Source organism: Natator depressus, chromosome 2, assembly GCF_965152275.1.
Source record: "Natator depressus isolate rNatDep1 chromosome 2, rNatDep2.hap1, whole genome shotgun sequence".
Taxonomy (NCBI): domain Eukaryota; kingdom Metazoa; phylum Chordata; order Testudines; family Cheloniidae; genus Natator; species Natator depressus.
In genome coordinates, this window is record NC_134235.1 from 230,740,168 (window position 1) to 230,757,384 (window position 17,217).

Consider the following 17,217-nt stretch of genomic DNA (forward strand, 5'->3'; position numbering starts at 1 on the left):
ACCACTAAATGGCACTACCAGTGTGAATAAAGTGACCCCAAGGAAGTATCTTAATGAAAGCGTAACAATAAGCAAGCATGTTACACTAAAATATGACCTCCACCCCCAAGGAGAGAAGCTTTTTGAGGTGTCCAGTGTACATTCATTTACTAAGTATATGGGCATATTCAGAAAGATATGGAGATAGAACTGTTTTTGCATTAACATGTATAAAGAGTATGAAGATTATACATTGTACCTAGAAATCCTTAACGCAGCAAAGTGTGCCAATAGACACCTTGTTGCCACAGCAACACAGTACGAACAAATAATAGGTTACCTACGGTGGCAGACAGAAAGATACCAGCGCATGGAGATGCGGTGGGAGGAGGGCTGGAATTGTCTTTTTAAGGCAGTTTTGAAGCAGGAACAGATGAAATGTGGCTCATTTACTCGTGTGTAAATTTACACACATTGACTGTATGTTCCAAGGGAAAGGCAGTTGCTTAGAATAAAAACAATATTTTTTTCCCTAACACCATTTCCCCCTAGAACTGCAGAAGCGTCATTGCAGGACCTACATCTATTTTAATCAATTAAAGTTTTTTCCTACTAGGAACCACTCTCTTCAGTAAGGATAACAGTTCACTGGCTTGGAAACAAAACAAAGGATTAAAACAGCAAAATTCAGATTTATATGGAATGTAGTAAAATGTTTCATTGTGATTCTAAAGGTGCATTGATACCTTTCTCTGTTTGTCTTAATGGTCACTAAAGTTTAAGAACAACTCAAACACTTGTCATTCTCTCCGATTTGATAAAATCCACAACAGTTAAAACAAGATTCAGCATCAAAGTGGTTTGAAAAAAGGTTCTTTAATGTGTCTGGCATCATAGCTTAATTCCCTGTAACAACAGAATGTTTGGTTTCCATTTTTTAGACATCCCGGGATTTGGCTTGCTTCATACAATTCGAGAATTTGAATATTTATTATGGTACTCAGTACAAACTGAAATACAAGGCACCTACGGATTACTGCTTTGTCTTAAAGGTATGTACAAGAGAAGTCTGTTATACTAATGTGTGCTTTAACTGCTGCCATATACAGATATGGTAAGTGCCTGATCCTGTAAGGTGCAGAGTGCTTCCTGCAACAATATTGCACACCCTCACCTGTGAGTCACTTTGGCCCTATTCAGCAATGTACCTTTAGGAATTACTTAACTTTAAGCACAAGAGTAGACACGAGTACCTTGCTGAATTGGGGCCCTTAAGATGTTGCTCAACATCTTGCAGGATTAGGCCCAGTAGATGTCATGCTCTAAAGCACAACTCTGTGTGGCAGGAGGAGAAGAGCATGGTGGGCCTGGCCCACCCACGTAGCTACAGTCCAGCTGCTGGAGAAAGTACTGGGTCTCCTCTTTCTGCTGTTCCAGGTGGGGAGATGAGGGACCCAAGGCAACTGCCTGCTCCTCTCAGGGAGAGAAGGGGATGCCGCATTGCCACTATACTCCAAGTGGAGGGGTGAGCCCATGGCGCAGGGCCAGAACTGTGAGGTGCCTTGTGGCATGATGAATCTAGGGCACTAGATGGCCTTAACCGGGTCTAGATTACTAGCTAAAATAATAAAGATTCAGAAATCAGAACATATCTGGCAACACTGACATGGCAGAAGATACGGATTCTTCTTCTACAGCTCTTATGGGCCTGTGGTGCTAACAAGAGCTGCTACCAAACAATGGTTAGTCAACCTGAAAGACAATAAGAAGCAGATACACAGCAAAGTGCCATTTTTAATTTTTCTCTTTCGGTTATAGCTGCATTTTAATGGACTTGTTATCCAAAAAAGAAGTATCTGTCCAATTTCAAGTGTTGCCAATTTAGTTTACACATGGCCCAAGTACAAATAATTTGTATGAATCAGACTGATTTTCTGTTTGCAGATTTAAATGATTAATACAGTTCAGCAGTTTAGATAATGCAGTTCTCCACAAACCACTTTGGCAAAGTCACTTCCTTTCTGTCCCTCACTTTCCCCATCTCTAAAATGGGTATAATTACATTTGCGTCCTTTGGAAAGCACTTTGAGATTAACTAATGCAGTGGTTCTCAACTGATTGCACATTGTGGGCTGCATATGTGGCCCACAATATGTTACCTGGGCTGCAGTGGCCGGGTGGCCGAGTAGCGGCAGCCCTGACCCTGACCCTTGCTGCGCCGGGTGGCCAGCTGCCCATTCCGGATCCCATGGGGCCAGCAGGCCAACCCTGGTCTCCACCACACAGCTGCCCCGGACCCCAACCATGTGGGGTGGGCCAGCTGCTCATCCTGGATGCCTGCCGCGTCGCTGCCCCAGACCCCGCTATGCGGGGCCGGCTGGCAGTCCTGCACCCAGACCCCAGAGTTCAGGTGGCCGGTCAGCTGTTCCATACCCCTGCCAGGCAGGATAGACCGGCCTCTGGTCTTGGACCCCTGCCACGCAGCAACCCTGGACCTCATGGGGCCGCGTGGCAGCCCCGACCCCCGCCACGCAAGGCAGGCCAGCAGCTCTGGACCCTGGAGCTCGAAGGGCCGGCCAGGAGCCCTGGATCTCCGACCCTGCAGGGCTCACCAGCAGCCACAACCCCAGACTCCCACCACATGGGGCGGGCCAGCAGCCCTGACCCCACTGCGCTGGGTGGCGGGGCAGCCTGGCTGGACCCCACCACGCCAGGCAGCAGGACAGCTGGGAACCCTGTGGACTCCACCATATGGGGCCGGGTGGCTGCCCCGGAGCTCTCTGAGCCGGGCGGCTCCCCCAGACCCTAGAGCTCACAGGACGGGGCAGCTGCCCTGGACCCTGGAGCTCGCAGGGCAGGCCAGCTGCCCCGGATCCTGAAGCTCACAGGGCAGGCCAGCTGCCCCAGTCCCCATGGGGCCCACTGGCAGCCCCAGACTCCCGACCCCATGGGGCCCCCAGCAGCCCCGACCCTGGACTCCCGCCACGTAGGGCAGGCCAGCAGCCCCAACCTGGACCCCATCCCTGCCACGCTGGGCAGCAGGATAGCCCGGCTGGATCCCTCTGCACTGGTAGTGGGGCAGCTCGAACACCCTCGTGCTGAGCAGCTGAGAGCCCGGGACCCCAGGCACACAGGGCAGAGCTGGGCTGCAGCTGTATGCTAATTGGACCGTGGGCTGAGGACCGCTGAACTCATGAAAAGCGCTATATCAGAGCTAGGTATTATTATTATCCAGAAAACACATGCACACTTAATGGAGAAAAGAGAAATAGTTCAATCTGCTTTTAAAATGAGTTGAAGTTGGTTCCCTGTAAAAGACTTCAAAGCTGTTGTGAGCATATTTAACTGCCACAGTGCATCTGTATAACATTCAAAGTGGGTGAAAGTGGTCCAAATTAATATCTGACTAATGTACGTGCTTTCTAGACATTTTATTCGCTTTGCAAGTAAATGAAAATGAAGTCCATCAGGAAAATGATTTTTAGAGTGCTCAGCAATGTTTTTAATAATTCACATCACTGTGAGAACTTTATAACCCAGTGTGCTACCATTTGTGACAAAAAAACAATTTATGCTACAAATTATCACTGTTGCACTAACATATTTATTAAGCTAAAATAGCTTGGATGTATGAAGTTAACATCTTGTGCCTCTGTATCACTTACTGTGGTGGTGGTGGAGGGGAAAAACCAATAGTGAAAGCCTGAGAGGAAGGGGTTTATGCATCATAAATTTGAGTTTGAAATATCTTTTACTTAAAAATGTTTGCTATCGGGCCTCTAAAGTGCACTACCAATGTAACAGAAGAAGCATCATATCCACACAGCCTTATTATGGGTAAGGAGAAATGTGGTCTATGTTACTGTTATTGGCCTTCATTTTTATTCTAATATGTTTTCGGGGGCTGGGACATGTGGTAGGTTCCTGACTGGAACAGTTTTACACTTTATTGTGGCATTCTTGAAACTGGCAATTGCAGTGGTTGAAAGAGGCCTAAACGTAGACGGTCTGCAAATTTTAAACTGTTGCTGTATGGGGGGAAATAGTGGCCAATAGAGCCAAGTTCTACCACATCCTTCCTCTTTTACTTTCAGCCATTGCCAGTATGATGGGGCTGAGGATGGTGGTAGTTTGAGTGCAGGGGGTTGTGGGAAAGAAGGAACAACACTGTGGTGTGTTCTGTATAACTTCAGTCAGTTGCCCTACATGGCAAGCACCGCACTGCTGTCACACTCCCACACAGCTGCAAGCCAACTCACGTATCGATTCCTCTAGATGCATTTAGGATGTAGTTGCAAAACCAGAGATCTCATTAACTCTGGTCCTGTTGCGTGTAGCTCTTTCTTATCTCTCACTGTCTGTAAGACCTAGGGACAGGCCTAAACAAGTGCGTTCTCTGGACTGCAAGCCTCCATATACTCCTGCTGTGAGCAGAAGTGTAACCTTTCTAACAGTGTCTAGAATTGTGGTTGACCGTTGGGCTGTTTTTAGGTTGAGTGGATGCTGGTGACATATCAAAGTGTGAAGATGGGAGTAGAGCTGTCACAAAGTTTATACTGGTGAACTGCTCCTCTCCTAGTTAGGTTAAGTATTAATGTGCAAATGTTCTAGGTGAGATTATCTTGCAGGGGGCTACTTGTACTGAGTTGCCAAAGGAGAACAAACCATCTTAGAGAGTCATCACTGACTAATCACAACAAGAGATGTCTTTCATTCTGTGACTGAGTGTCCAAGATGAATTAATGGAAAGGAAGTCTTGTGCATACATTCAGGTGCAATGATGACAGTGGAATTAACCTGTAAGTGAAAGGAGAGTATTTTTTGGATAATTGATTCCTCCAGACCTTATTTTAGTAAGACTAAGATATGGGCTACCATATTGGTTTCACATCCACACCTTTTAAGCTTATGCTCACACATACTTCAAAGATATTGAAAGGGCCCATTGTTCATGCAAAGGAGGTGAATGGTTAACAGAACAGCCTGTGATAAAGCTACATAAAACAACATGAATGTTAGTTTTGAAGAAAGCACATACATACACCCTACTCCCACCCAAAAAACAACCCCAAAACATCACTGAGCCATCTTACCAGATGACTAGATCCAAGCAACAGAACTAGTACCTGACTCCAGAGATCCTCCCCCACAATACCAATGTGATGAAGTATTCCCTGAAAGAAATCTTGCTTTCTTTTATTTTATGATCTCATGTTTCTTTAGGGATGGAAGGGATCTCAAGAGACGATTAAGGCAAGGAACAGAGTTTCTTACCATCTTCCTGTGTATATGTGTAGGATTGTCAAGTGTTTCTGGAAAGGGAAGGTGGAAATTCTATCAAAGGAGGATGTGCCCCTTTAATTATAACCTCTTATGTTCCGAGAATCTTTTCTGATAGAACAGTGATGAGCTGTGAATGCAGCTTCCTGACTTTTTCCATTAAACTGCTGCATTAAACATGCTTTAGCCCTGAGCACAGAGGAAGCTATTCCTTTCAGTGATATTTTTTTTCCATTTGAACCATCAAGATACCTCAGGAGATAATGAAGGTAAAAGCTAGTTGACCAGTATCTTAGAGGTTTCTCAAGAGCACTGCTCAGTGTCTTCTAGTGAAAGAGAGAACATTTTGTTTAGCTTATTCAGAAGTTTCCTATCAGGATGATTCAGAAAGAGTCGGAGACAATGGAACAAATAGCTACTTCCTAATGCCCACTTCTATTAGACAGAGACAAACCCAGCTGGGCTTGTCTAACTGAAAGGAGCCCAGGTGGCTAATCAGCATCTACCAGAAAGCTGAAGTCACATTTAGCTGCCTCTATCAATTCCTGAGCAGTAAACTGGAACTAACGTCTTTTGGAACCCTAGGAAGATAGCGCAGGGTAGGGAAAGGGCTCTGCCGAGGCTTATGGGTAGAGTCAGCATGTATCCTCAGGCATTTGAGGAACCATAAAGCTTGAAAGATTTTTTTTCTCCTCTTACCCACTTGGCCTATGCTGGGTCATAACTCTCAATAAAATGAGACTAACTACTGGAACAGGCCTTTTACGTGTGAACCAGGCGTCCTATCAGGCCTCCGTTCCTTAAAGGAAAAGTTACACATAAGAAAAACAACACAACCTATTAAAAAATAAAACCTCAGAAGGAAGCAAACCCTTGGAGGAGCTGCATATCTAAGCATGCGGATAATTCCATCTTGCTCAACTAACCATTACTTAACACAGGCCAAAATTTAAAGGGCGTCAGACCTTTTCCCTTTTGAGGCCAAATGGGGGTATTGCATGTTTTAATTCTAATCCTTGGCTCTCCTTTCATATCAAAGGCAGGGTGCTGGTGTTAGCAGTCCCTCTCCAAAGAATCCAACAGTAATAAAACAGCCTCTGGCTGCCCATGCATATGACAGAACACTAATGGTACGGTCCAAGGAAGCTCTCCTGATCTCCAATACAGACGAGAAAAGGGATGCACAGCCAGCTGGAAAGAAACATTTCATTCAAACCTGTATCCAAACGAGGACACCTCTCCTATTGCCATGCAGAGTGTGGCAGAAAGAACAAACCCCACAGTAGCACAGCTTTCCAAACCACCCGCTTTTCTTGACAGCTCTGGCTACTCAGAAATGAAGGGGAAGCAAAAACTTCTGCTCATACTTCTCCAGGAAGTCAATTTTCAGCAACCACTGGAAGAAGTTACCTCTCACACCTGTAGTGAGTGCACAAGCCAAGACTGTCCAGCACCATGTGGGATAGCCGCTATACAATATAATATAAAGCAGCTGTCCCTAAAATATGGCTCTCCTATTACATTATCTGGGAATTGCATTGGGAACAGCATGTACATCATCATCATTCATTTTTTACTGTTAGGTTGAAACTAAGGCTGTAAGCGATTTAAAAAAAGTAAACATGATTAATCATGCAATTAAAAAAATTAATCACAATTAATCACCCTGTTAAACAATAATAGAATACCAATTATTTAAATATCTTTGGATGTTTTCTACATTTTCAAAGATAATTATTTCAGTTACAATACAGAATACAAAGTGTACAGTGCTCACTTTATATTTATTTTTGATTATAAATATTGCACTGTAAAAAAACAGAAGAAATAGTTTTCAGAGTAACAGCCGTGTTAGTCTGTATTCGCAAAAAGAAAAGGAGGACTTGTGGCACCTTAGAGACTAACCAATTTATTTGAGCATGAGCTTTCGTGAGCTACAGCTCACTTCATCGGATGCATACTGTGGAAATTGCAGAAGACATTATATACACAGACACCATGAAACAATACCTCCTCCCACCCCACTCTCCTGCTGGTAATAGCTTTTTGCAGTTCACCTCATACAAGTACTGTAATACAATCTCTTTATCATGAAAGTTGAACTTACAAATATAGAACTATGTACAAAAAAATAACGGCATTCAAATCAAAACAATATAAAACTTCAGAGCCTACAAGTCCACTCAGTCCTATTTCAGCCAATTGCTCAGACAAACAAGTTTGGTTACAATTTGCAGGAGATAAAGCTGCCCGCTTCTGTTTACAATTTCACCTGCAAGTGAGAACAAGTATTCGCATGGCACTGTTGTAACCAGCATAGCAAGATATTTATGTGCCAGATGCGCTGAAGATTCATATGTCCCTTCATGCTTCAACTACCATTCCAGAGGACATGTGTCCATGCTAATGATGGGTTCTGCTTGATAATGATCCAAAGCAGAGCGGACTGACGCATGTTCATTTTCATCATCTGAGTCAGATGCCACCAGCAGAAGGTTGATTTTCTTTTTTGGTGGTTCAAGTTCTGTAGTTTCCGTATCTGAGTGTTGCTCTATTAAGACTTCTGAAAGCATGCTCCACACCTGGCTCATCCCTCTCAAATTTTGGACGGCACTTCAGATTCTTAAACCTTGGGTTGAGTGCTATAGCTATTTTTAGAAATCTTACATTGGTACCTTCTTTGCGTTTTGTAAAATCTGCTGTGAAAGTGTTCTTAAAACAAACGTGCTGGGTCATAATCCGAGACTGCTATAACATGAAATATATGGCAGAATGCAAGTAAAACAGAACAGGAGACACACAATTCTCCCCCCAAGAAGTTCAGTCACAAATTTAATTAATGAATTAGTTTTTTAATGAGCATTATCAGCACGGAAGCATGTTCTCTGGAATGGTGGCTGAAGCATGAAGGGGCATACAAATGTTTAGCATATCTGGCACATAAATACTTTGCAACGTCAGCTACAAAAGTGCCATGCTAACACCTGTTCTCACTTTCAGGTGACATTGTAAATAAGAAGCAGGCAGAAGTATCTTCCATGAATGTAAACAAACTTGTTTGTCTGAGCGATTGGCTGAACAAGAAGTAGGACTGAGTGGACTTGTAGGCTCTAAAGATTTACATTGTTTTGCTTCTGAGTGCAGTTATGTAACAAAAAAACCCCTACATTTGTAAGTTACATTTTCACGATAAAGAGATTGCACTAGAGTACTTGTATGAGATTAACTGAAAAATACTATTTCTTTTATCATTTGTACAGAGCAAATATTTGTAATAAAAAATAATATAAAGTGAGCACTGTGCACTTTGTATTCTGTGTTGTAATAGAAATCAATATCTTTGAAAATGTAGAAAAACATCCAAAAATATTTAATAAATTTCAATTGGTATTCTATTGTTTAACAGTGCGATTAATCGCGATTACTTTTTTTAATCACAATTAATTTTTTGAGTTAATCGTGTGAGTTAACTGTGATTAATCAACAGCCCTAGTTGAAACCGTTCCAAAGCCAGAGGAACCCACTTTGGCAAGAAGGGTCAGTTCATCTCCTTGGTGGAATTTTCCATTGTATTTAACAGAAACTTTGAACATTATAGATTATAGTGGGGTGTGTGAGTGTGTGTGTGTGTGTGTTTGTGTCTGTGTGTGTGTATTCGCCAGTCCTGGAGCCGGTTATCTCATGCCATGATGAAAAATCCTTCAAAGCAGACAAATAGCAAGGTAATCTATATGCAAATTGACTGGTTTAGTCAATCTGATGTGTCTGTGACTGAGTGAATTTAATTATGGTTTATTGGTGCTGGTTTTGCTTGAGTAATCTGAAGGTAATGGTGCATAATGCTGAATTAATCTAGGATGAAACAAAATGGTTTCCTGGGGATAAACTGAGACAAGGGCATCATCATACTCCATTTCTGCAGCTGGGTACATTTTCCCTTGTAGCCCATCTAGCTAAGCTTTCTTGGTATCTCAGGAGTCTGCCACGTCTCTCTCAGATCTCTAATGTTCCCAAGAATTTTAGGGCCAAATTCTCTGCTCAATTTCTATAATGGAGTTACTCCAGCAGATAATTTGGTTCTTAGTTTGGCCCACTGCTGGTTCTCTCCTCTCCCACACCGAACATATCCCCTCACAGATGCCTATAAAGTATACACTCTATAGGACACCCTTTTAAAAATGTAAACGTGAGAAGTAAGTGCATTTGAGAGATAAGATGATATGAGAGAGTCATAGAAAGGAAATGAAAAGGATACAGAACAAGAGAGCATTTTTGTCTTTTCACCTGAAACAACTTAATCCTTTAGAATCAACATTTCAGGTGAGTATTTAAATTAAAATCAGGCCTCCGCCAGTAACCTGAAGGAAGCAAATGTAAAAAGATTATTTATTTATTAATAAGCTGTTTCAGAGATGTAGGGAAACAGGGCCCTGCACTGAAGAGCTCACAATCTAAGTAAGTGTGTAAGTTTTTGCAGGATTGGTGCCTAAACAATATAGAGGGAGGGAAGGGATATAATAAATGCTTTTTCTTTTCTCTGCAAAGGTATTCTCTTTAGTTAACAGGAACTATTGATTTTTTTAAAAAATAGCTACACCAAAACGATTGCTTCAGTCACTTGGGAAGTGTAGGTGAGAAGCAGAAGTACCTTATGGCGATGCAGTTGTTGTTTTAGGTAAGCAGATTCTCTGCACACTGTAGGTAAATCAGGCAAGCCTCCAGGCTGGTATTCTGGTTGCAGGGAATATGTGGAGTCAGAATGTAACTGAATTTAGAAGCAATTAGCCACACTTTTATCTCAGTTTTCTGGGTGTCCAACCTGATACTTTGGGGTTGATTTTCCAAAGTGTTGAGCACCCACCACTTCCATTGATTCCAGTTGTAGCAGATGCTCAGCATTTCTGAAAGCCACTCCTCAAGGGATAACAAAATGGGCACCTAAAAGACACAAAGGTACCCAAAATCAATAGCCACTTCTGGCATTTCTGGCCTAACTCCAAAGCCATCAGTTTGTGGATCAGTGCTCAGTTTTGTAGACAGTATCACCTCCCAGAAACTTCGGGTAACTAGCTTTACAGAGTTTTGGGCAAGGAAGTCAATGAGATACCTGAATAGATCTATAGCTTACTTTTCATTTTCATGGTTGGAAGAAGATGAAGAAAGATAACATGTTATTGAGAGATTCTCTCTCTCTCTCTCTCACACACACACACTCACTCTTGTTTAGGCATTAGGCACAAGCCATAGAACCCACATCTTTCAGTTCCTGTTTCACTGTAGGCTTTCAGTGTGTTCTATCTTGTTTTCTTTAGGCATAAGGTTTTACTTTATACTTTAAATTCATCTGCACACAACGTTTTTGGTTTTGCTAGGCTTCTTGAAAAATAAGATCTTTATATTCAAGTGTTTCCTTATTCTTTATCTATTCAAATAATGCTTGGGAGGGACACAGTGTGTTACATGCCACTTGGAAAGAAGCCAAAGGGTTGGAGTGGAGAACTGAGGGTCAGGGCCTGGGTTCTATTCCTGACCCTTTTACCGGTTTTCTGGCTGACCTTTGGCAAGTCCCTGAAAGGCCTAATTTTCAAAGGGAGAACCTGCAGCTCTCTCTGATTTCATGTGAAATTTCAACACTTCTGAAAATCAGGCCCTTAGCCAATATGTGCTTCAGTTTCCCCATCTGTAAAATGGTGCTAATCCTACCTCCCCACCATTATTAAGCACTGTGAGATCTATGGGAGAAGTGCTATAGAAATATAGTGCATTGAAATGTAATAAAATCTGTTATAGATTATTTTTCAGGCCCTATATTAGCAGAGTGGGTTTCTGTGGCTTTTAACATAAAGCCTGAATTCCCTTTTTGCTTCTTTGGAGTTTGCTTGGATGTTATCACTTTTCACTGGACCTATGGCTTCAGAGGAGCTGCTTTTTGAATTGTTGTCCTTTATAATTCACTTGATTGCTGGAAGTTTCCAAGGAAAAGGGAAATAAACCTCTTCAGAGAAGAAAGATGCTTTTGCTTTGCCATCTGATCATTGCAGTGAGCTTTCCGAAACACAGTGTGCACTGAGCCTGGAGGTGTGTGTGCTGGATAACGCTGTGAGGCATTCTTGAGGCTGAGTCTCTCTCAGTTCTCTTGAACAGTATGGCTCTTCATCCCCCCTAAACTACGGCAATGCTTAGCTGGCAGTCATGCTACTTCCTTTTCAGCATTGTTGATTCCAGTGAGAAAGCTTCTCTCAGTGTTTGTCCAAGTTATTTGGGTTAAGTACAAATTTCCTTTCAGGAAGTTTTCACAACTGATATTAAATGTGGTATTTGAAAAACTGAGGGAGACTCACAGGATCGTCGAACTGCTGTTCATTTTGGTGGGAAGAGAGGACCCTCTCTCTCATCGTATGTGCAGTGTGCTGGGACATTTGATAGCATCGTCATCCGCCAGTGCTATAAAACCTTTGAAAAGTATTTGATGCCATCTGCTGGACTGAACAGAATATTACAAGTCAGACCAAAAATTCCCTGGTATCTTGTGAAACAAGCATCAGGAGTTGAAATTATCCATATGCCCATTCTAGCCCCTCTGTATGAGAGGGGCTCTGGTCTGGAGATGTTCTTCACACCAGGCAACTGAATTGGACCTTGGATGTTCTGAGTTGGAGTTCCCCAGGATAAACAACCAACAGTGCACTTAGATAAAACCAGTGAAATAAGCCAGTGATAATGTCTTTGTAACCCTTTTGTCAGCAGTTGTCAGCAGCAAAAATGGCCAGGTTCAAATATCTAGGGGTTCTTCCTAGAATTAACCAATACTACCACAAGCTTGAACCCCTACCCAGAAAACTGGGAAAACTAAATATTGCCTCTGTGCACCCTTAACTGGCAATATTTCCCCTCTGACATGCACCAACTTTGTATATAAAACAAAGAAAATGTTATTGGGGGAAAGGAATACAGCATTAATTTGGGGAAACACAACAACATAAGTTATTCATACGTTTATATGAGTAGTAGGTAAAACACTCACCCACAGTCTCTTTGGCAGTAATCCTTTGCCTCAGTTTCCCCACCTGCTGATGTGAACACCCGATGGACAAATGTCCCTTTAACACCTCACTTTTTCACTAGTGCACCCCATATACCCCACCCACTCATGGGTTTTGGCGTTTTTTTGGTCAGTGGTTAGTCCTGGAGTGTGGGAGTACAGTCAGGCAGACTCATCTCTGGCCTCAAGAAGGAAGTACTGCCTTAGTACTACCTCTGCATCATATCTTATCAGGATGCAGGTCCTCGGACTCCAAACCGAGTAACAGTGACTGCCGCTCTAGAGGTGCTATGTAGGTGCCAGACATAGGTCCTTACGAGAGTGAACTCAGTTCTATCATTGCACTATGGAAGAGGTTCAGTGACAAATAAGGTGACCAGACAGCAAGTGTGAAAAATCGGGACGGGGGTAGGGGGTAATAGGAGCCTATATAAGAAAAAGACCCAAAAATCGGGACTGTCCCTATAAAATCGGGACATCTGGTCACCCTAGTGACAAAGGACCCTGGAGCACAGTCCCGGCCACAAGAGATTTACTTCTCACAAGGTAAGAACCCTGTGTGACTAGCTGTACTGCCCAGCTGTGCAATAGTTTGGGGTTACGGCAATGCCTATCAGGGCATATTAAGTACAGTTTTATGCCCTTTTGTCATACACTGTGGTAACATTTAATTTCCCCCTACATCCAGCACTTTGGTTGTTTTGGTTAAAATTAATTAAAGTTCACACTGGGAGGGCGGATGGATAACATAAGGTCTGCTCATCCTGTCTCGTCTCCTTGTTCACCAATAGATGGTAGCAGAAATCTCCTGCCCTAGAGTTTCAGAGCTGCCCAGGTTTACATCCTACTCTACTGTAGCATTGAAGGCTAGTTCCTTCAAAGTCTAAAATCAATAGGTGCAATTTTCAGGCAAGCAGTCTGACTGAAATTTGTAGCAGACTCTGAACTGTAGGGATATATCAGTGTTGAGCAGTAGCAGTAAGAGTTCCAAAACCAGTTCAAAGAATCAAAGGATTTAAGTGCCCTGGAAAAAGTGATTACTTTTGGTGGTGTTGCATTATGTATAAATCTATAGCTACAATAGGATGAAATTTTGCACCCATGTTGGTGAGAGGTACAACAGATAAAGGGGCATAGAACAAAAACTTGGAGTAATAGCGTAGAGCTAACTCACAGGAAGACAATGAGTCTAAAGACAAAAATCTGTTTCAGCTGAAGATCTGTGCTTATCCAAATTGAATGTGCTCTTTAGAAATGATAATCATGTTGTATTTTCAGGCTGGATGTGTTACAGATTGCAACAGACTTCCTCTGTTTACATATTGAGCGCTAGGCACTGAACCATGACATTTCTAGACTTTATTGACCTGTAGGTCACATTTTAGTTTTCTAAAACTCAGGTATTTACATTGCAGACATCTCTTACAACCTGTTACATTTGTTATAAGCAAATGCTACAAATGTTAATCCCTACGTGCTGCAGTTTTTGATTTCATTTTTTACACACTGATAATTGTCATCTTCATGTTAACGTGCTCTAGAAAGGCAGTGTTCCCATTGCAATCACCATATGGGGCTTTGACTTTTTTACATTTTGCCTGATATATGTAGGTTTCTAACTGCAAGAATTATTCATTCCAGCATCCCCAGATTCAAAAGGAGTCACAATATATCAAGTATTTATGCTGTGATGACCAATGGACTCTACAGCAGTGGGTAACAGGAATCAGAATTGCCAAGGTGAGAATGAACACAATTTTCTTCTCTCCCCCCTGTCCCAACTCCCTCAACTAACTGGCTGTCATCAAGGCTCAGTGCATCCAGTCAGTGTACAGTAAGTAGCTTGATCCTAGCTTCTGTAACTGCCACTGTTTCTTGCTGTGGGATGACACCAAATAGACATCCCCCACGTTTCCCCGGTGCCCCTTTACAAAGTGCTTTGACGCATACGGTGCTATAGTATTATTTTAAGCACTTATCTTGAATTGAGTGGATCCTAGGGCAGAATCCCATTGAAATCAATAGGGTGCAGGGATCAGTAGACTCTATGCAGGTGCAGGGATTCTCCCTGGCATGTCCCAGTACAGATTCAGGCTCACTATTTGTAGAAATAGCTGCTTTCTAACAAAATTTGGGAAAAGGTTCAAAAAAATGCAGCTCACAGCAAATGTGTGTTTGGACATGCAGACAGTTGCGTTGACTCTGCTTCAGGATTAAAGGTGCGCTTTATTTCCCCAGTATGGCAAGACACTGTATGATAACTACAAACGTGCAGTACAGAGGGCCAGCTTGGCCTCTGGATGGGCAAACCTGGCGACTGTGAAACCAGCTGTCACTGCAGGATCATCCTTGACAGGTATTTACACTGTTTGACATGATTAAACCTTAGGCAAGAGTGCTGAGGATTTTCTGTCCCATAAGCTTAGTAATAAGACTTTTTGTTCTGGCCCACAATTGTAATCCATAGCCATGAGATACTGCTACAGGAAATAAATTCACATCTTCAAACATAAGTCACCAAGAGCAGAATAGAGTTAACATGCATTCCTGGCACATTGAATAGAATGCTTTTTTGGTGGCTTCCATATATAGGTTCCCCTTCACTATGCCTCATCTTGACTAAATGGCCAAGATCCTGTAGTCTCTCATTCAGAGAAAGACATGTTCATCATCTCTACACTGTCACTCTTGGAACGTTTGCTCCAGTGGGCTTTCCTGAGGATGATGCTGTTGTCACTCCAAGAAGTGATCAGGACAGCAGTGAGCCACTCTAACTAAAAATCAGAATGAGATAAGGAAGAGAACACTATTTCCATCACAACGTGGGACAAGAGGCCCCAGAGTCTTTAGCAAACTCATCTTCACTCCAGGACAGTCACAAAGGGGGAGCGTGGGGGCGATTTCTAACTTTACATCTGTTAGTAGATCTGTTGCTTTCTGTTGCCCATTTATCACTGTAGAGCAGCATTTCCCAAACTGTGGCGGGCTCAGGGGATTGTGAGGGTACAAAGGTCATAAGACATTAAAAGTGTGGGGGGGGAGATGGGGGTGTGGAGAGAAAATGCAAGAAAGCCAGAATATGTTCCAGTTGAAGTACCTCCTGTCCCAGGGAGCTGGCTGGGCTCGGCTTTCCATGCCGGGCATTGTGATCCCATGCACCAAGGACGAGGTCACAGTGCCACTCAGATTAGGCCTGGCTGCCCTGCTGTCAGAGAGGCAGGGCCCCTGTGTACCAGGGGCCAGGTCGCAATGCCTCAAGTGTGGAAAATTGAGATTAGCTGTCCCTATGGGCCAGGAGCTACTGCTGCAGGGTGAGTGGGGGGGAGGCTGGGTCTCACTCTGCAATTCACACACACATGGACCTGCCACCTCTTAGTGGCAGCACCCAACCACCCTTCCTCCTGGGCTGCCCACACCCATCTTTGTGCTTTTAATTTTCTCCAAAATACCCAAACCAAAGCAAAAAAACCAAAAAACAAGCCACACCTCTGACTCCTGGGGATCTCATTGACATAGGTGAGCCCCCCAAAGGTGGAGGGTGTACCCTGAAGAAGTTTGCTGAAGGCATAACAGGGTATGACAATAATAGTAACCTGCACAACTATTTTTACTTCACACATTTGAAATATATTTTATTTGTTATGAAAAGTGTTCTGGGCCCCCTTTAAATAATTACAATACCTAATGCCTTTAAAACTAGTTAAAATCAAATTAAACAAACTGTCCCCACCCCACCAGTATTGTCACCTTCCACATTCCCCCATCACAACACTAAATAAATAAATAAAATCATCCCACTCCAGAATTCTCCAGCTACCTTCCCCAGGCCTTACCTGCCCTCGCCCCAAATGCCTGGGGGGAGCAGCATGCCTGGAAAAGTTCAGGTTCCTGGCGACCAGCAAAGGGACTGAGTTCCAAAGTCCAGAGGAACTCCCTGCCAGCGGCTCCATTTGAGAGGCATGGGACGGCTTCTGGAGGGGTGGCGTATTGACTCAGATTTGATGTTGTGATGGGGAGTGACTGACTTCAGTAGGTTTCCATGCAAGTGCAGGAATCCATGCTAGGAGATCCCAGAACAGGAGCAGGGCTTACTTGAGCATATGCATGTCTATGGTTTTGACCATTGACAAGAATCTAGGCATAGGTCATAATAGGTGATCACACAACACACTGCGTGTCTCTCACAGCAGAAGGATAGCTGTCTTCTAGACCAGTGGTTTTGAAACTACAGGTTGTGAGCCATTATTGGGTTGCAGAATGTAAGGCACTGGGTCACGGCAACTCTGGTCAGCACTGCTGACTGGGCCGTTAAAAGTCCGATCAGCGGTGCTGCCTGGCTAAGGCAGGCTAGTTCTTACCTGTTCTGACACCGTGCTGTGCCCTGGAAGCGGCCAGCATCAGGTCCGGCTACTAGGCAGGGGGGCTGCAGGGCTCCACGTGCTGCCCCTGCCCCGAGCACTCCCATTGGCCAGGAACCAGCCAATGGGAGCTGGGGGGGGTGGGGAGCGGTGCCTGCAGGCGAGAGCCGCACGGAGCCGCTTGTGCGCCTCCGCCTAGGAGCCAGACCTGTTGCTGGCCGCTTCTGTGGCACAGCGTGGTCCGTGGTGCCAGGGCAGGCAGGAAGCCTTCCTTAGCACCACCGCTGCGCCACTGACTGGGAGCCACCCGAAGTAAGCCCGCACCCCAACCCCGTGCCCCAATCCCCTGCCCCAGCCTTGAGCCCCCCCCCCCCAACCTGGAGCCCATTCCTGTACTCCAAATCCCTCATCCCTGGCCCCATTCGAGCCTGCACCCCCAGCCCAGAGCCCTGACCCCCTTTCACACCCCAACCTCCTACCCCAGCCCAGAGCCCCTTCCTGCACCGCAAACCCCTCATCCCTGGCCCCACTCCAGAGCCTGCACCCCCAGCCCAGAGC

The 17,217-nt window shown here is 44.0% G+C and overlaps 1 protein-coding gene across 1 annotated transcript in view; it reads left to right on the forward strand.

Annotated features, from left to right (window-relative positions):
• The window catches only part of APBB1IP (amyloid beta precursor protein binding family B member 1 interacting protein), a 99,621-nt gene that overhangs the window by 71,827 nt on the left and 10,577 nt on the right, over positions 1 to 17,217 (forward strand). Inside the window, exons 10-12 of the mRNA XM_074946112.1 lie at positions 921 to 1,031; positions 13,943 to 14,041; positions 14,540 to 14,657. Coding sequence (XP_074802213.1) covers positions 921 to 1,031; positions 13,943 to 14,041; positions 14,540 to 14,657 — 328 coding nt within the window. The remainder of the gene's footprint in view (positions 1 to 920; positions 1,032 to 13,942; positions 14,042 to 14,539; positions 14,658 to 17,217) is intronic.